This window comes from Oreochromis aureus, linkage group 17, assembly GCF_013358895.1.
Source record: "Oreochromis aureus strain Israel breed Guangdong linkage group 17, ZZ_aureus, whole genome shotgun sequence".
In the NCBI taxonomy this organism is placed as follows: Eukaryota; Metazoa; Chordata; class Actinopteri; order Cichliformes; family Cichlidae; genus Oreochromis; species Oreochromis aureus.
Window position 1 is genome coordinate 5,308,741 of NC_052958.1, and position 15,468 is coordinate 5,324,208.

At 40.6% G+C, this 15,468-nt stretch overlaps 1 protein-coding gene across 1 annotated transcript in view; it reads right to left on the reverse strand.

The window, feature by feature from the left end:
- Positions 1-200: 200 nt before the first annotated feature.
- The window catches only part of cerk (ceramide kinase), a 54,334-nt gene continuing 39,066 nt past the window's right edge, over positions 201-15,468 (reverse strand). The window contains exons 11-13 of the mRNA XM_031758514.2: positions 12,941-13,146; positions 6,798-6,976; positions 201-3,482 (exon numbers count right to left, since the gene is read on the reverse strand). Of these exons, the coding sequence (XP_031614374.1) occupies positions 3,362-3,482; positions 6,798-6,976; positions 12,941-13,146 (506 nt within the window). The 3' untranslated portion in view covers positions 201-3,361. The remainder of the gene's footprint in view (positions 3,483-6,797; positions 6,977-12,940; positions 13,147-15,468) is intronic.

Here is a 15,468-nt window from a genome sequence, read left to right on the forward strand (position 1 = left end):
AGACCTTTGATGTCTGATGTTCTTTAATGAAACATCTCACTCACATCACAGCACCCTATTAAATCCCACTCATACAGGGAGACAGGTAAAGAGTGAGAGTAAGAAAGCCAGATCAGGAGACCGCTGACCTTTGTGTGCATGCGTGGGAGAAAGTGTGTTTTTAAGAAGGAGAAAAAGAAGGGAATAAAACACCAAAAAAATCTGATTTCAAAACCACTTTATTGCAGGTCTTCGTTATATAAAACGTATCTAGTTACATCACAGCTTGTTTTGTGCACAGTGTGTACTAAAGTATGAAGAGACAGAATTAAATTAACTTTATATTTTGATTTAGTTTACATCTTTATCATACACTAGTGGGTTCCACTAAAAACCAGTTTCAGTGTCTGCAGACAGCAATGCACACAGTGCAATAGTCTGATAAACAGCCGTCATCTAACTGGACCCATGAAAAGAAGGCAGCTAAGCAAGGCAATAGAAAGAAGCCCTAATTTGATAACATACAATAGCACATCACCCAGAAAGTGCACAGCGGTGGTTTTATCCCAATAAAATTCCCAGACAAGGTTACAAAAACCTTTTTTTTAAACTACATGTAATAGTTTAACCAACAAGAAACCAGTAATGTGTGATGTTGAGCACTTGAGCAGCCAGCTACGTAGAGCCACCAGTGCCGTTCATCCAACATTAAAGATTGTTTTCACATCAACTACTTTCTAACTGTTAGAAAGTAGCATCATTTATGGTTTTACAAGATTTTGCTTTGTTTTGGTCTGTTTCAGAGTCTTGCTCTTGACTCTCTCTTTGCATAAAGAGTGCTTAAAGTTTCTAGGTGACAACAGCAGCTAAGATGGCAAGCTAATTCATTTAGCATCAGATTGATAATCTGAAAACATAGAGAGCATTAGACCTTTGACTCTGGATATAACAGTTAATCAAAATACAATTGTAAGCTCACAGAAATTGGAGCAAACAACAGGAAAAACATGGGTGGAAAAATTTAAACAAAAGTTTAAACAGTTTTGGTTAGAATTTCTGTTAGCAAGCTAAGCTAACTAGCGTCTCTCCATAGAAAAGATTTAACTTCCATGGCTTGTTACCTTTTTAGATTCATATCACAAAATTCAAAAGGGTTTAATTTTGTTTTGTATTATCTGTCTGAAATTATACTGTATGAACATTACGTACACAAAATGAATGCTCATTAATGAAAAATGACATTAAAAGTAAGATTTTTAAAAGCTAAAATGTGTTTTAGGATGTCTGACAGAAAAAAAAGGTACTGATTATTGCATTAGTTACATTTGTGCATTTGGTCATCTATAAAAATTTCTCACAAGTCATCCTGCACATATTTCTCAAGAGTGGTCTACCATACTGCACATGATACAACCATCAATCTCTAAATAAAATGGTTAGAGTGTAGTTGCTAGAGGTTGTAACTGGTTGCAAAGAGGGCAATCAATAGCTTTTTAGCTGTGATTTTCTTTGGTTGCAAGCCTGTACTTTTCATGGAAGATGCCAGCTTTTTAAAAAAATAAATACTAACTCATTGCTAGCCAAGCGGCAAAACTTGCAAAAGTGCAAAGCAATCCAGAAACAAAATATTTCCCTTCATAGTAAAAGTTGTGTCTTAATTAAATGTGTTTGCTATAGCATTAAGTGCAGATTTGCTTTTCAAGCTCAACAGCTTCATTTTCAGTTCGTATCATACTTTTCATGGCCTTACTACCGCTTAGAGAGTAGTTGGCAAACTGGCATGTTCCATGCCAATTACCGGTGACCAAGGCAATCTTCTAACTATCAAACCACTGCTAAAGAGGTTTTGTCCAGCTGGTCAGGGATTACATATTTTCCCTAGTGACTGGTGGTTGACAGGGAGTCACTGACTGACCTCTAGGTCTATGTGACTAAGGCCTTATTCACTTGACCCTATGTTGTAACCATAATTGTCACACATCCAAAATGGGGGACAAACAAACATCACACTGTTAGTGATCATGTGTCTGCAAAAACCTCAATAATAACTCCAATCTGACACATCTCAACTATGGTGAGACACCATCTGTAAAATGGCAGCTATGAGCCCCTAAGTAATAAAATCCAAATTATCATCTCACACACACACACACACACACACACACACACACACACACACACACACACACGCACACAAATCCCGAAGGACCTGCAGAAAACCCACTTTTACTTTAATCACATATACATGAACCCTCATGTATTATTACCATACACACAGTTTTATATAGTCACTGTAAAAATAAAAGCTTCTTTTTATTTGCTGGGGACCGTTCTGTGATATCAAGACCAGCTTGACCTCAAACAAAAAAAAAAGAAAAGAAAGAAAGACCAATTTCAAAGCAAAGCAATACATTATCTCTAATGATGTTAACAATGGATAATTTTAGCTAATCCCAGGTGATGATTAAACTGTTGGTAGTTTAGCCAGAGACGAGCAGAACTCAGAGCCACAGGTGCAGCGCAGCGGTGCTGAGACACACCAAATCACTTAGCAACCACTTTGCCTTATCACCCAGCAGTCACCGGGGTCCTGTTAGTGTATTAGCAGGGTACTCAGTTCTTTTCATTAGTGCCCCTGGCTCATATCTGCTTCCACCTGGGTCACAGATGAAATGATTTTTTCCTTTTTCCCCCCAAAAAGGAGAGATTTGTTTTTTCCTTTTAGCCTTGCTACTTTAAGTCTTTTCAGTTTATCAATGTACTTCACAGGGATTATTCTTCATCCTTCTTACAGAGCTGCATCTCTTTGGCTCTCTGTCCATGCTGTGTAGGGAGAAATCCCATTTATATTCTCCTTCATGGCAGGGTAAAGACCTTCTGCGATAGTTAAGTCCAGTTTCATCTGGTTGTGCGTATGTCTGCCTGTGTGGACTCCCGGGCTGCTTCAGATCCTTTGAGCTTAGACATCTTAATTTTCCAAAAAGTACAAATACAAAACCTGACATTTTGGGTTTCAATGTGGCAGCAGTAGCACATCATATCTCTGCTTACTTCAAGCTCCATGAGGCAATTTTGCACCTGAAAAGCCCCAAATGGCAATGGGAAAATGACTCAGTGACTTGAAAACACGTGATGAAACTTTTCCTTGGATTTAAATGTTCCATCCTCTTAATGGGATGCTGAAGTGCTTTTTAGCTTTGCATTTTTCAAATAACACCTTTAAATTTCATTCCCTTTTTTTTTGCATGGATAAGAGGCAAGGAGACATCAGCATTTAGGATTTAAACTGATATGACAAATGCATTTTTCCAGGAAACTTTGCCAAGTTCAACTGAGTTGTTTTCTAGCACCTAAATGTCCTGTTCAGCTCTCAATCCACTGACTAGTCTGTGGTTGGCTCCAAGGCACAGAGGGTACATGGGTCGTCCGACACACACTGCTGCTGCTGCTGCTGCTGTTCCTCAATACCACGGGCAAACAGCCTGATCAACTGGCACTGGACACTGCAGAGATAAAGACACACACAAAATGCACCATTTAGCCTGAATAACAAACCATCAACTTAATGACTATGTTCTTTTCTGTGAGACTTTACTGCCCATGTGGCCGCAAAAGCAACGGAACGGCACCCCTGTGTTAGGACTCGACACGAAAACTTGAAAGTGACAGTCTGAGACAGAAACCTTTAAAGCGCCGCCTATAACAGATAGAGTATATGAACAGAAAAAAAGCTGTAAAATGGCCGGTGTGTTCTACAGTCTTAATTACTACCTGTGCCTTTTTCTCCTAAATGATACCTATATTTATGTCAGAACACCTGTTGTTTTCTTGGAGGCGAAAGCAGCAGTTAATATAATGGTTTATCTCCAGATTCCATTTATACATGAAATGAAAACACAAAATCAAGAAGAGGCATCTTCAGGTTGTAATTACATAAAAAGGTACCTTAGCTTGTTTGTAAGGCTTTATCACAGTTGTGCCTTGAGTTTAACTTTTGCTAAAGGTGTACTTCCTACATCGCACTCTTTTTTTCCCCTCCAACTTTCCTTCCGTCGCACCCGGGCTATTACCATTTATTATCCAAGCAGTACTCTGGCTGGCTCACTCCAAGAACGATTAGCGGCGAGGAAGAGGCAATAAAAGGACGGACTTCTGCTTTAATTAAAGGGGAGTAGCCTTTTAACATGGGGAGGGCCGTTAAATTAGCAACATTACAGCGCCATGCATCATTGGCAAAGTACAATGGAGCATGAAATAAATGATGCGTCAAGCGGTGCCACGCCGGCTGTATAGAGATCTGATAGTGGGGAAAGCTGAAGTGTGGACAGGGCCAGAATAATGAGGGGGGCTAATTCCATTGAGTTGCCAAGATTGTACAGTGGGGAACAGTGAAAGACTCTCCTGACCAGAAACTATTGGACACTAGTGGTGCTAATGGCACTGCTGCTCTCACTTCTGTCTAGCCACACAGGAGGACATCTTTATCACCAGCCCTTCTTTTATATTGACAATTTAGCTACACACAGAGTATTGTTGTTGTTGTTAGATCTTTAAATCCTCTACATGTTTTTTTTTCCTGCTTTTTCTTTCCAAATTCAAGTTTTCTAATATAACTCCTTAGCATCTAGCACACCACTCGAAACCTATTTTGTTTTTAGCCAAATAGTAAAACTAGATTTGGGCATTATAGTTTCTTTGCTAAAGACTTTTCCTTTTGCCTGTACCTCTAACCCTAGATGGGTCACTGATAGATATTAAAAGTTTGGATAGCTTGTAGCCAAGCTAGCATTGCCATGCTAACATGTTATCAGCCTAATAAGGCTTCGGTCACTTAGGCCAGCGGGCCACGGACCGGTATTGGTCGGTGAGTCGTTTGGTACCGGGCCACGGGAGTTGAGGCTCGGGTGTGAAATTTATGGTTTTCAGGGTTTTTATCGTTATTTTTGATCGTTTTTATCGTTAACTCAGTTTCCCTGGGTCTTTTCCCTTGTGTTATGAATACATTTTATTTCTTTTGGCTCCTTAAAGGCCAGCTCATGAAAATATTATCGTGGCGCAAAAAAGGTTGGGGACCGCTGACTTAATCCTAGAGCCCAGTTGGTAAGTCCTTGGCAACCTCCGCTAACTAGGTAAAAATGTGCATTCCCCAACCAGTTTTCTACTTGTCGAGTAGTTTGGTATCTTCCATGTTAACTAAACTGACTGCAGCAAACTCCAGCAACTAACTGCAAACAGTTTGGGAAAATTCTCACGACTGATGGTTTCCAACTGGTCTCCATGCCTGTGTGACCAAAACCTAAGGTCCATGTTCAGCATCCTAAACCTCAGTCCACTTAAGCAGTCATCACTCTGTCAGCGGTAGTTGCTCTTTAGAGGACATTTCAGGATGTCGTTAGTCAGGTAAACCTTTTGTATATTGCCCATCCTGTAAAATGTCAGTCTAAGTTATTCTTTGCTTGCACTGTTAGACACTTCTGTTGCTCTGCTTCAAGTTTGGATTTTTAGGTCTCTGGTCATCGGTCTGCTGATCTGTTCTGGCATGTAACCATGCTAATGTTTAACAATTCGCACTAAAAACACAGTTATCCAAGGCTGATTTGAATGTACCGATCTTTCCAGGATTCACTGAAGTCATTAGGATCAAGGAACATGCATGTCTGAACAGGTTTTCACAGCCATCTACCCAGTACCTTTAGGTGTTTCAAAGTCATAAATGACCAAGGCGAAAAGGCAAAGTCACGGTCACCCAAGTCCGCAGGCTTCTTCCTACGATTTCAGTTTAGATCAAAGCAGCGGCTAAAAGTTGTACATCTGAGTTTTACTTCAGTGCACTGTGAATACAGAGTTGTCAGGCATACAGAACATAATCTGTTTCTACTTAGGCTTTAAGACATAATACTCAGGAACATTTGGGGCAATTTAAGCCAAGATTACAGCTTAATACCCAAAAGGAAAGTCTTTACCACAAATATCCAGCCATGATGATGCAATAGGTATGAGCCCTGCAAGTATTCCAATACTTCTTCCATTATACTGCTCCTACAATATTATGTGCTTCAATTCAGAACCATTTGCCAGTCGTCATCTATGCCGAGTGATCCAGGCCCGTCTTTACCGCTCCGCCGCAGAGAGTTCATTTTTAGTGACAAGCTTCATAAGACGGTAAAATGAAGTTATCGAGGTTTGCTCCTCTTTACCAGGCAAAGTAGAGTTTAAAAGCATTAAAATGTCTAATATATGTGCAAAACATTCATCATGACTTATAAATAAAAATGCATTTTATTGTTTTTCCAGTGTTGGTTTCCCCAAGTTTTAGAGTTCTTTTCCTTTTTCATTTTTTTAAACACCTCAGTCTATTCCAGGCAATTTCACATGTTCACTGCAGTCACCAAACGTTCCTATAAATCACCCAGAGGATCTTATACGAGTATGCAAATATGCATCTAAGTAGATGATGTAACTGTACCGAAAGTCTTCCTTTTGGGGTTCAACCTCTTACCACAGAGGTTTCTTTGGTCCGGAGATTCCCAGGTATTTAACCCCTAGTGGGATTTTCCCCTTGGAGGTGGTCCTGAGAGTTACTGACCCACCTAGTAATCATTTGAGTCTCGGGAGGGATGTCAACATTATAGGTGCCACCTATAACGCTGCCCTGAGGGTCTGAGATTAAGACTACCATGACCTGGATGACATCATTCCTCACCTGAGCCAAATGGAGTATTTCTACAAGTCAGACTTTGGTTGAATCTCCTTTGGTGCCTCGTAGTGTACGTCGCACAATTGTCTGTGCAGTCACACATGATTCTGTTGTCATTTACCTGACTTGAATGGCAACCTCAGGCAGGATCTCCCCATCACAGCTCCAGCTGCCAAGGGGAGTGCTGTAGCCAGTCTTTGTTGGAGGCTCGCTCAGGTCTTCCAGTGAAACCAGTTTGTGGCACTCTGGCTCGAACCGAAACTTCCTCACTCGGTGGACCTCTACGAAAGGGTGGTCAAACTGGGGGAGAAAGGCAGAGACACATGAGAAATGATGAAAGGTGAGAAGACGGACAGATAAGACGGATAAAGGAACAGATGTTCTCACAGATGTGCAGATGTTATGCTCCTGGATCACCTGAAGAGTTTCAAAGTGAGGAATGGAGCAGCTTGACACAAGAGCTCATCTTTGTTTTAGTGCTCGACTAAATCAACGTTTCTTCATTTAGAGTTACAAGGAAATAAGACATACTGAACAGTGAGGATGGAAAACAGCATCTTAGAAAAGAATTTCTAATTAGAATTTCCTCATAAGTGTCTCCACCAAATTTTGAACTACAGCTCAATATATAATGTATAAATGCTTGTCTAACAACAATAAATGGATGATTAACCCTTGATTATGGGGAACAGAGCCTTCAGTCGCTCTGCTCCTCGGCTCTGGAACTCTCTTCCTCCAGCCATAAGAAATATAAACTCTCTTCCTGCATTTAAGTCACAGCTCAAAACACATCTGTTCAAACTGGCTTATTTGCTTTAGTGCTGATTTTATCTGTTGTCAAGTTCTGTTTTGCAACTTATTTTATGTATTTTATGACTATTGCTTCTTTTATTAATTTTGTTCTTTTGTAAGGTGACCTTGGGTTTTTGAACGGCGCCCTCAAATAAAATGTGTTATTATCATTATTATTATTATTATTATACGTTATACAGAGCAAGCACATCTACTATCACATGTCCCGTTTTTCCTAACACATGATAACATTACAGCCATAATGATTTGCTGATATTTTTTTGGAAGTTAAAAAACAATGGCATGAACAGTCTTCAGCTGTTTTACTACACAACCATCTGTAACCATAACAACTGTTCAACACTGTTCTCACTGTTACAGTATATCATTTAAAAAAATCCTCATAACTTCTGTCTGCAATGGTCAAAATTTATTCAACATTCATGAACAGAAAACTAAACAGACAAAGAAATGCTTATGACACATTAGTCTGGTCGTTCAAAGAGGTTGTAGAGACCTTGCATATGTGGGGCATCCACACTTTTCCCCACATTCACTGCAGCTCAGGTGCTGTTATAATATTATGGATGCGCCAATCACGCGTATGATCGTCATTTTAATCTCAGTTTGCTCAAAATAACGGCAACTAGTTTATGTTTTGGACAGTTTAGTCACATTGCAGGTTCTTGTGCTTATAGTCACACCTCTTGGCATCTTCTGACCTCTGCATGACCTCATTTTGTGCACCATATTTCCCCAGTCATACAGGAAGCTGTTTGCACTTCACTGACTGTTAGATTTGTGTTGTGCTGTCATTTTTTTCCCGCCTGCTTGTGTTTTTCTGTGTACTATAAGACACACGCTCCCTGTCATTCTTCGTTTCCATTAGCTGTGCAAATGTACATCGCAGCACAAACCATTCATATGCAACACAAACCGCAGGAAACAATGCCGTTGTTGCGTTGTACATTATCATCGTCATTATTATTAATTCCTTTATTTAAACAGTCTCAATGATATTGCAATCTCTTTTTCCAGCTATATATCAAAACTGCACTTTATGCGTGATCACAAATTAAGAACAACATTGAAATATTCCAGAGATTGCAACTTTATAGTTTGTTTTCCTCAATCGTAGCAAAGTATTTAAATCCAGTTTTTTCAAGTTCAGCATGAATAACATGTACAGCTCACGTTAAAGTGTCCTGTGACCTGATATTCTAAGCACCATCTTTAAATTTGATTAAGGAGCAGAGGCAAGCAGGCAGTCTTTGCAGCAGGGCCTTGTAAATAAACATGATGGAGAGGACCACCCCACTTTTTCATACAAGATGCCACAGCGAGTAAGAAAAGAATAGCTTGTAATAAATCGTGATGGACTGTGACACACAGAATCCAGGTGGATATAAAGCATGCATACAAACAATATCACCGTAATTAAGTGCAGACAAAACTGTGGATTGTACACTGATCTTACGACCTGCGAATGAGAAACAGGATTCGTTTCTGTATAAAAATCCATGAAAGGCCCTTTATGCTGTTTCACTTTTCTGTGATCTTTCAAAGCCCAGCAGGTGCCCATCACTGCAGGAACCCGGGCAAGTGTGGTAGTGGGAACGCAGACGAGTCCCATGACTTTGTCAAGGTCCTCGTTGATCTCTGTCAACACTGCCCCATAAAATAGACACAGACATTTTTACTGATGTCAGAACAGGTCAAACAATATGTAAGGGTTAACTGGCGGGCATTTATGCTAATTAAATCTACTGGCCAACCAAAACCTCTTGTTTCCTGAAGATATCTCAAACTAATGGATCCATCAGGAGAAACTTGGAGTTCACCATCTTGTTCAACATGCATACTGGAGGAGCTGGGGATCAAACCACTGACATTCTGATTGGTAGGTGCCCCATTCTACTACCTGAGCCACAGCCCCATCCAGTGATCAGAGAATCCCATTTCCCTGAAAAATTACACTTAAATTTGGCTTACAGGCTCCTTTGTGTGTAGAGTAAAGATTGTATTTTCCTACTGTCTTCTTACAGAACGTCCTTATATCAACATGTGGGCCTTTTTTCCTTCTTTTTCCAGTGACAGATGTAAACAGGCAAAAAGGAGAGATGCGGGTCAGATAACATGCAAGTGCATAAAAACTGTGTGAACACTGGAGGAGTGAAGGAGAAGAAAGAAGAAAGATGAAAAGAAATTATTTTGTCAAAAATCCCCTTTCATCTCCGTCAGTGTTGCAGAAAGCGCACGGACAGAGCTGAACCTATTTTCTTGAACTTCACAGGGTGCCACTTTCTCTCTAAACTCCTCTGTTTTGTCTTGCTTTCTTTCTGTACCTTCCTCCCCTCTCTTTCTGACCCTCTCTCATCCTGAAAGTGGAGTGAAAGCCATTTATTTCACATCAGACCCGCTTTATGACTGCAGCCGCTTTGCATTCATGCTGGATGGTCTGCCTAAAAGGCTTTCTGACAAGGCCATGAATACGCTTAGTGGCTTCTCACTCCTTGTTTCTCTCTGCTTGGCTGGACAGTGATGCTGATATTAGCTGAACTCTGACGCAAAGTCCCGATCACCCTACTCATACTTGTCTACTTTTCTGTGCCGCAAGTAAAGCGGCAAAGACAGCCTAGAGATGCAGCATGTCATCACTTTTCGTTGCCATTATCACATTCAGACATCTGTGATTCCTGGATGGTGGTTAACGAGACTTCTTTTCTTTTCCTTACAGAGCTGTGACAAGTGCATGTAATATGAAGCAAGCTTTAAACAGCAATGCTAGCTTATGAAGCTAGCATGCCAGGCTCAAATCGCCAGGGCAAACATGCTAATATTTAGAAGGAATAATTTCCAGCTTCATGTAGGATCTTTAATTTAGTTTTACTCTTATTTGCTGTGAAACGATGAAACAGAACACAAGTATATTACTAAAATATCTCTGAAACATACTTCTATGTCAACATCTACTTACTATGATGATCGTAGCATGTGTGCGTATATTAGGGTGACCATATTTTGATTTCCAAAAAAAGAGGACACTTGGCCCAGTCATGACGAACTTTAATAATACTGTTTGCTTAAAGAAAAATTTAACATATTTAAACGATGCCTTCTCTGTGCGGTTAATGAATGGTGAAACAAAAATGTCATATAGACATATAATAACTTAAAAACCTCTGGAATTAACTAATGGTACAGAAATAATGCCTCATCTGTACAAGAAAAATTACCAGTACCGGGACGGTACGAGGGAAATTTCTTTTGCGGTCATCTGAAAGCTGCAGTCGCGCTGTGGCTGGTTTTAAACATCACCAGGCGCGCTGCTGTGCGCTGTCTGTCCCGTCTGTGAGCGCAGAACAACCACTCACACAGCCACAGCTCGGGATGACGTCACACATATGGGTCCTCTGTAGGAAACCCCGGACATTTTTATCAATCTCGAAAATCCCCCCGGACAGAACGTGAAAAGTGGACATGTCCGGGGAAAAGAGGACGGTTGGTCTAGTGTATGTGTACGTGTACACATGTGTACACACACACACACACACACACGGGCCTGTATGCATGTGCCTAGCTCCTTAACAGATGGGCAAACAAACTAATCCCCTAGAAAAAAATGTGCAATCACCATCACACACACACAGCAGTTATTAATGTCTGTATGTTTTTAAAATGACCCCTTATGTGCAATTCAATGTGTATCTTTGACTGAATTTAGTTCGAGTTACCACTAAACACAGAATTTAAAACATTGTGTGTAATCATGTAAAACAAACCAGTTGCTTGATTTGCAAACATTCAAAGGGAGGGCAATGTTGAAAACTGCTAAATAAACATCATGTACCATTTTTAATTAATAATTGTGAAAATTCAGTTTGTTTTGTACCTTGACTTTGTAAAGCTGATTCAATGATCCGTGAATAAAAACGGAGTGGCATTAGTTGCACAGTCATTCAAACTGTGACTTCCCCAGCTCATGGAATAATAAAGGCCATCTTATTAGTACCATATATATTCAATGTTTTCAATGATAATTATTTTTTTAATTAAGACAATGTGGTACTCTTGGTAATAGTGATATTTGATTATAATTGATAGTTGCTGATTGTTTGGAAAAGTTGCTGATTGGCAAATAAATATTCATTAGTTACATTGTTTGTTGTTGAAAACAGAAACAAAGAGCGACTTCCCCATTTGGGAAATTGGGACAATCGAGGATCGCGCTACCGTTTGTTAATTAGACCCAGACAAATCGGAGGTAATAGATAAACAGAACCAAACTGTGTCCCATTGCTAATATCTTGCTTTTGACTCTCAGCATTTGGATTATAGCATTCAGGGGAAATCCTCAGCAGTCAAAGTCATTTTTATTCCTACATTCAGCAGCATTGCCAGTGAAGGCTGGTAATTTTTTTTTGTGCATGCACATTTCTCTGAGTCATCTAGATGCTAAAATATTTAATTGGGACTGGAGACACGCTTCGTGTCACTCGGAGCAGCAAAATCTTTCCCTTTGCTTGATAATTTCACTGTAACAGCACCCGCCTCTGCGCTCTGCTTTGAATACCATTTTCTTTACTTTATCATCATCAAAATGTTTGCCTTTCTGTGCCACTGTATAATGTCAACTTTAAAGCTGGAAATCTATCAAATCATCGAATCAAACCACATCACGGGGGTAATATTTTACCTTTGTGATTTAAATATCGGGGCACAACTGAGAAGGAAAATCTGACATTTAGAAATCACCTCAGGATGCCAGCTTGGGCTAAAAACATTGGAAATTCACACTTTTACCAAGGCAGCCGGTGCAGATAAAATTACTTGTGATCCCTCTGAATGGGATAAACTTCCTGAGGTCCTTCCTGAGGTAATAATTACTAATCACTAGACTTCCCCTGGTAATACTTGTACTATCCTGTGAGGGCATTAGTCTGGTATGAGCCTGCTCTCCCATACAGTGTATCCCTGATGCAGCGATTACTGGTGCCTCTCTGGACTAGGGTGGAGGTTATTTATGATACGTGGGAAGGCATAAGGGCTAAGGCATTTGAACTAAAGTGAACCAGAGTTGAGAAATTGAGCAGAGTCAGCAAAGGGAGGTGCTAGCACAGCAAGTGGGCAAACTCTTCCTCCTGCTCACTCGATTACAGGCTCAACACACTCAATCCATCTGTGCACAGACTGGAAAGTCATCATGTTGAACTCGATGCTGTGCGTAGTGTTTAACGTGATGATTGACAGAGGACTGCTTCACTGTTATCTGAAGATCACTTCTGTTATCCCTGCTGGATCAGAATTGCAGTCTTTTCCATTCAGTAATATTACGCACAGCATGCCCCGTGCTTTACATTTATCAACAGTTTAGGCATATTAGGGGAAAAACATCTTAACTGCTGCATGCCTATTAGGTAATAGCAAGTGCATTGAGATTTAATTGCACACAGCGCAGCTGCATACACCTACCTGATCGTCTTTGTTGGTGTGTCGAAGAAGGTGTTTGAAGAAGTCCAGGCGGGAGCAGTTCCTCACCAGGATCAGGTCTGCATTGCCGTCAGCGAGGTGGGCGAAGGGTGACAGGCCTTTTGGACTTCGAGGACAAGCGCAGCTCATGTTGGCTGCGTTAATGGCAATAAACTTTCCATGGATCTCATTCCAGTCACTGCTGTCATCTGAAACCAACATCAATACATTTAGGTTTACAAGTAAGAACAGATTAGATAATGTGAAGTCATTCATACACAGGTGTTACTCCACAAGCTGCAGTTCCTCTGATGGCCACTTGAGGCTGGCTAAAAAGGTGATTCAATCCATACACACTCTGATGTTAAAGTGCACGACTTTAGCTATAAAAAGAACATCTTTGCAGGCTTTTTACGGACACTTTTCCCCTTCTTAACACCTTTAACGCTGTTTATTTTTTGTAAATGACCCACCTGTTTGGATTTAGTTTGGGGTGTAGCCACTTTGACTGTCATGTGTGTCAACAAAAGATAAAACTGTTTCAGGAGTCTGATTCTCATCACTAACTAAAAGATGTGTGCATCTGCAAAGTGCACCTATACAGTTTATGGTTACAGTTTGCAAGCCAACTTGGAAGTCAGCAAATATGGTGCTTTCCAGCTTAAACGTGTGCAGTGAAGAAATCAAATACATGTGTTATATATAAGTGTGTTAGGTGTTACATGCAGTGTGATTTCAAAATCATGGGTACAAAAAAGCTTAAGCTGTAAATTGTTCTGTGGCACTTACAAAGTGCCACTCAACACATGTAAACACTATTAACGGTTGTTTTGCATTACCTGTAATGCAAAACAACCGTAATTACCCTTTTGTGGTCATAAGAGGCACGCAACCTAAACAGTACTTTTCACTTTAAACACACCTTTGCAGAACAGTTCAGTTTCATATCAGTGCAGCAGAGAGAAATACTGCCTTTAACTCAGAGTTACGTGAACTTCACACATGGCAGTTTTCTCCAATGAAGTTTGGACAAATTTATGCTTAGGTGTCCAAATTCCAAATTTCCAGAACTACTCCTGGAAGGACTTTGGTAGAGCATGCAGGAGATGGGCCACTTCACCTCACCAGCTGGGAATTCACCTGACACACCTGCTCCATTCCTGCACAAGCACAACTGGACATCAAATAGGTTTACACACTAGGAAGCCGACATTTGTTGTGTTTGAAAAGAATCTTTGCTACCAACGTCAACAGCGAGTTCAGCGAGTTTCATTCAGCTGCACATTTCTAACTTTTGATTGCTGGATGTCAGCATCTTTCTCCTTAAAACCTTTAAAAACTTGACTTGGTTTCCAGTATTCCATATTAGGTTGCCAAATGTGTAGTAATCCATTGCATTGCTGAACCACACTACAGAGCTCCAAGCTGCCGGTGCTGTATGCTCCAAATAACCACACTCACTTTTATTTAAGTGCACTCCACTTGGAATTAAATTTGTCATGTTGATGGAGGGAAATGGTGAGTTAGCAGCAAAAAAATAAAAAAAATCAAGTGGTGGTGAATGAGAAAAAAAAGACTTTTTTCACAACCCCGCCTCAAGCAGTCGAAGGTAATCTTTTAAAAGTGTGAGGTTATCAGTTTGCTTTTGTCCATTTGTGCTTTTGCTTAACTTCTTCTGCTGTCTCTGCAATATTCAAACTCCTCCGTGTGACATTGAGACTCTTAAACGAGCAAACCTTGAGCTGAAGAGATTTTAAGTTCACTGGAACTTTACCTTCAAATCAGCTGCAGCTCTGCCACATTTGCAAAAAATGCCACATTTTACTTCATTTTGGAGAATTCTGAAAAACCTCAAGCTGTGTACTTGTACAACTGAGATAAGAGATGAAAAAAACTCATTGAGCTTGATGTTTGGCTCGTCCAGAAGGGTCCATTATCAAGCTGAAATGAATAATCTGTGCACCATCAGGTATGTGGGTTTTGAAATATTTTCTGCATTTTGCTAAGTCTTTATGAGTCCTGGGGTTAAGCTCCAAGCTTGTAACAGAGCAATAGTGATGTTGATGAGGGTCCATTAAGATCCAGATGTCTTGGCAGCCGTTCTCAGTGCAGCTACCCCGCTGACTGAGCCAAGATAGAAACTTCCCCGCCGACACCAATCTACCAAGGCTGCAAATCTTCCGCTACGAAACGCAATTAAGCACGGTGAGGTAAGGGTCAACAAAAGAAAGAGGAAGCCTTACAAAGGTGGAAGGCTGATTGGGTTAACCGCGAGTTTGCTCGTTATGATTAAATGGCGCGCGTGGCCTCCCAAACCGCGAATGACAGACGCGGTGGTTGCACATCACAAATCACCACTCTGTTCCTCCGAGATTAGTGGCTGTTTACTTGTACGATGGCGTATCAAAGACACAGTGCTATCACCCACGGGACCGCCGGTGTCTGTCACCAGGGTGATAGTCGCTGCAGCAAGCTGGAAAAAAGTGATCACAGACATCCAAATTAGCATCTGACTGCTCCGCGAGCACCTC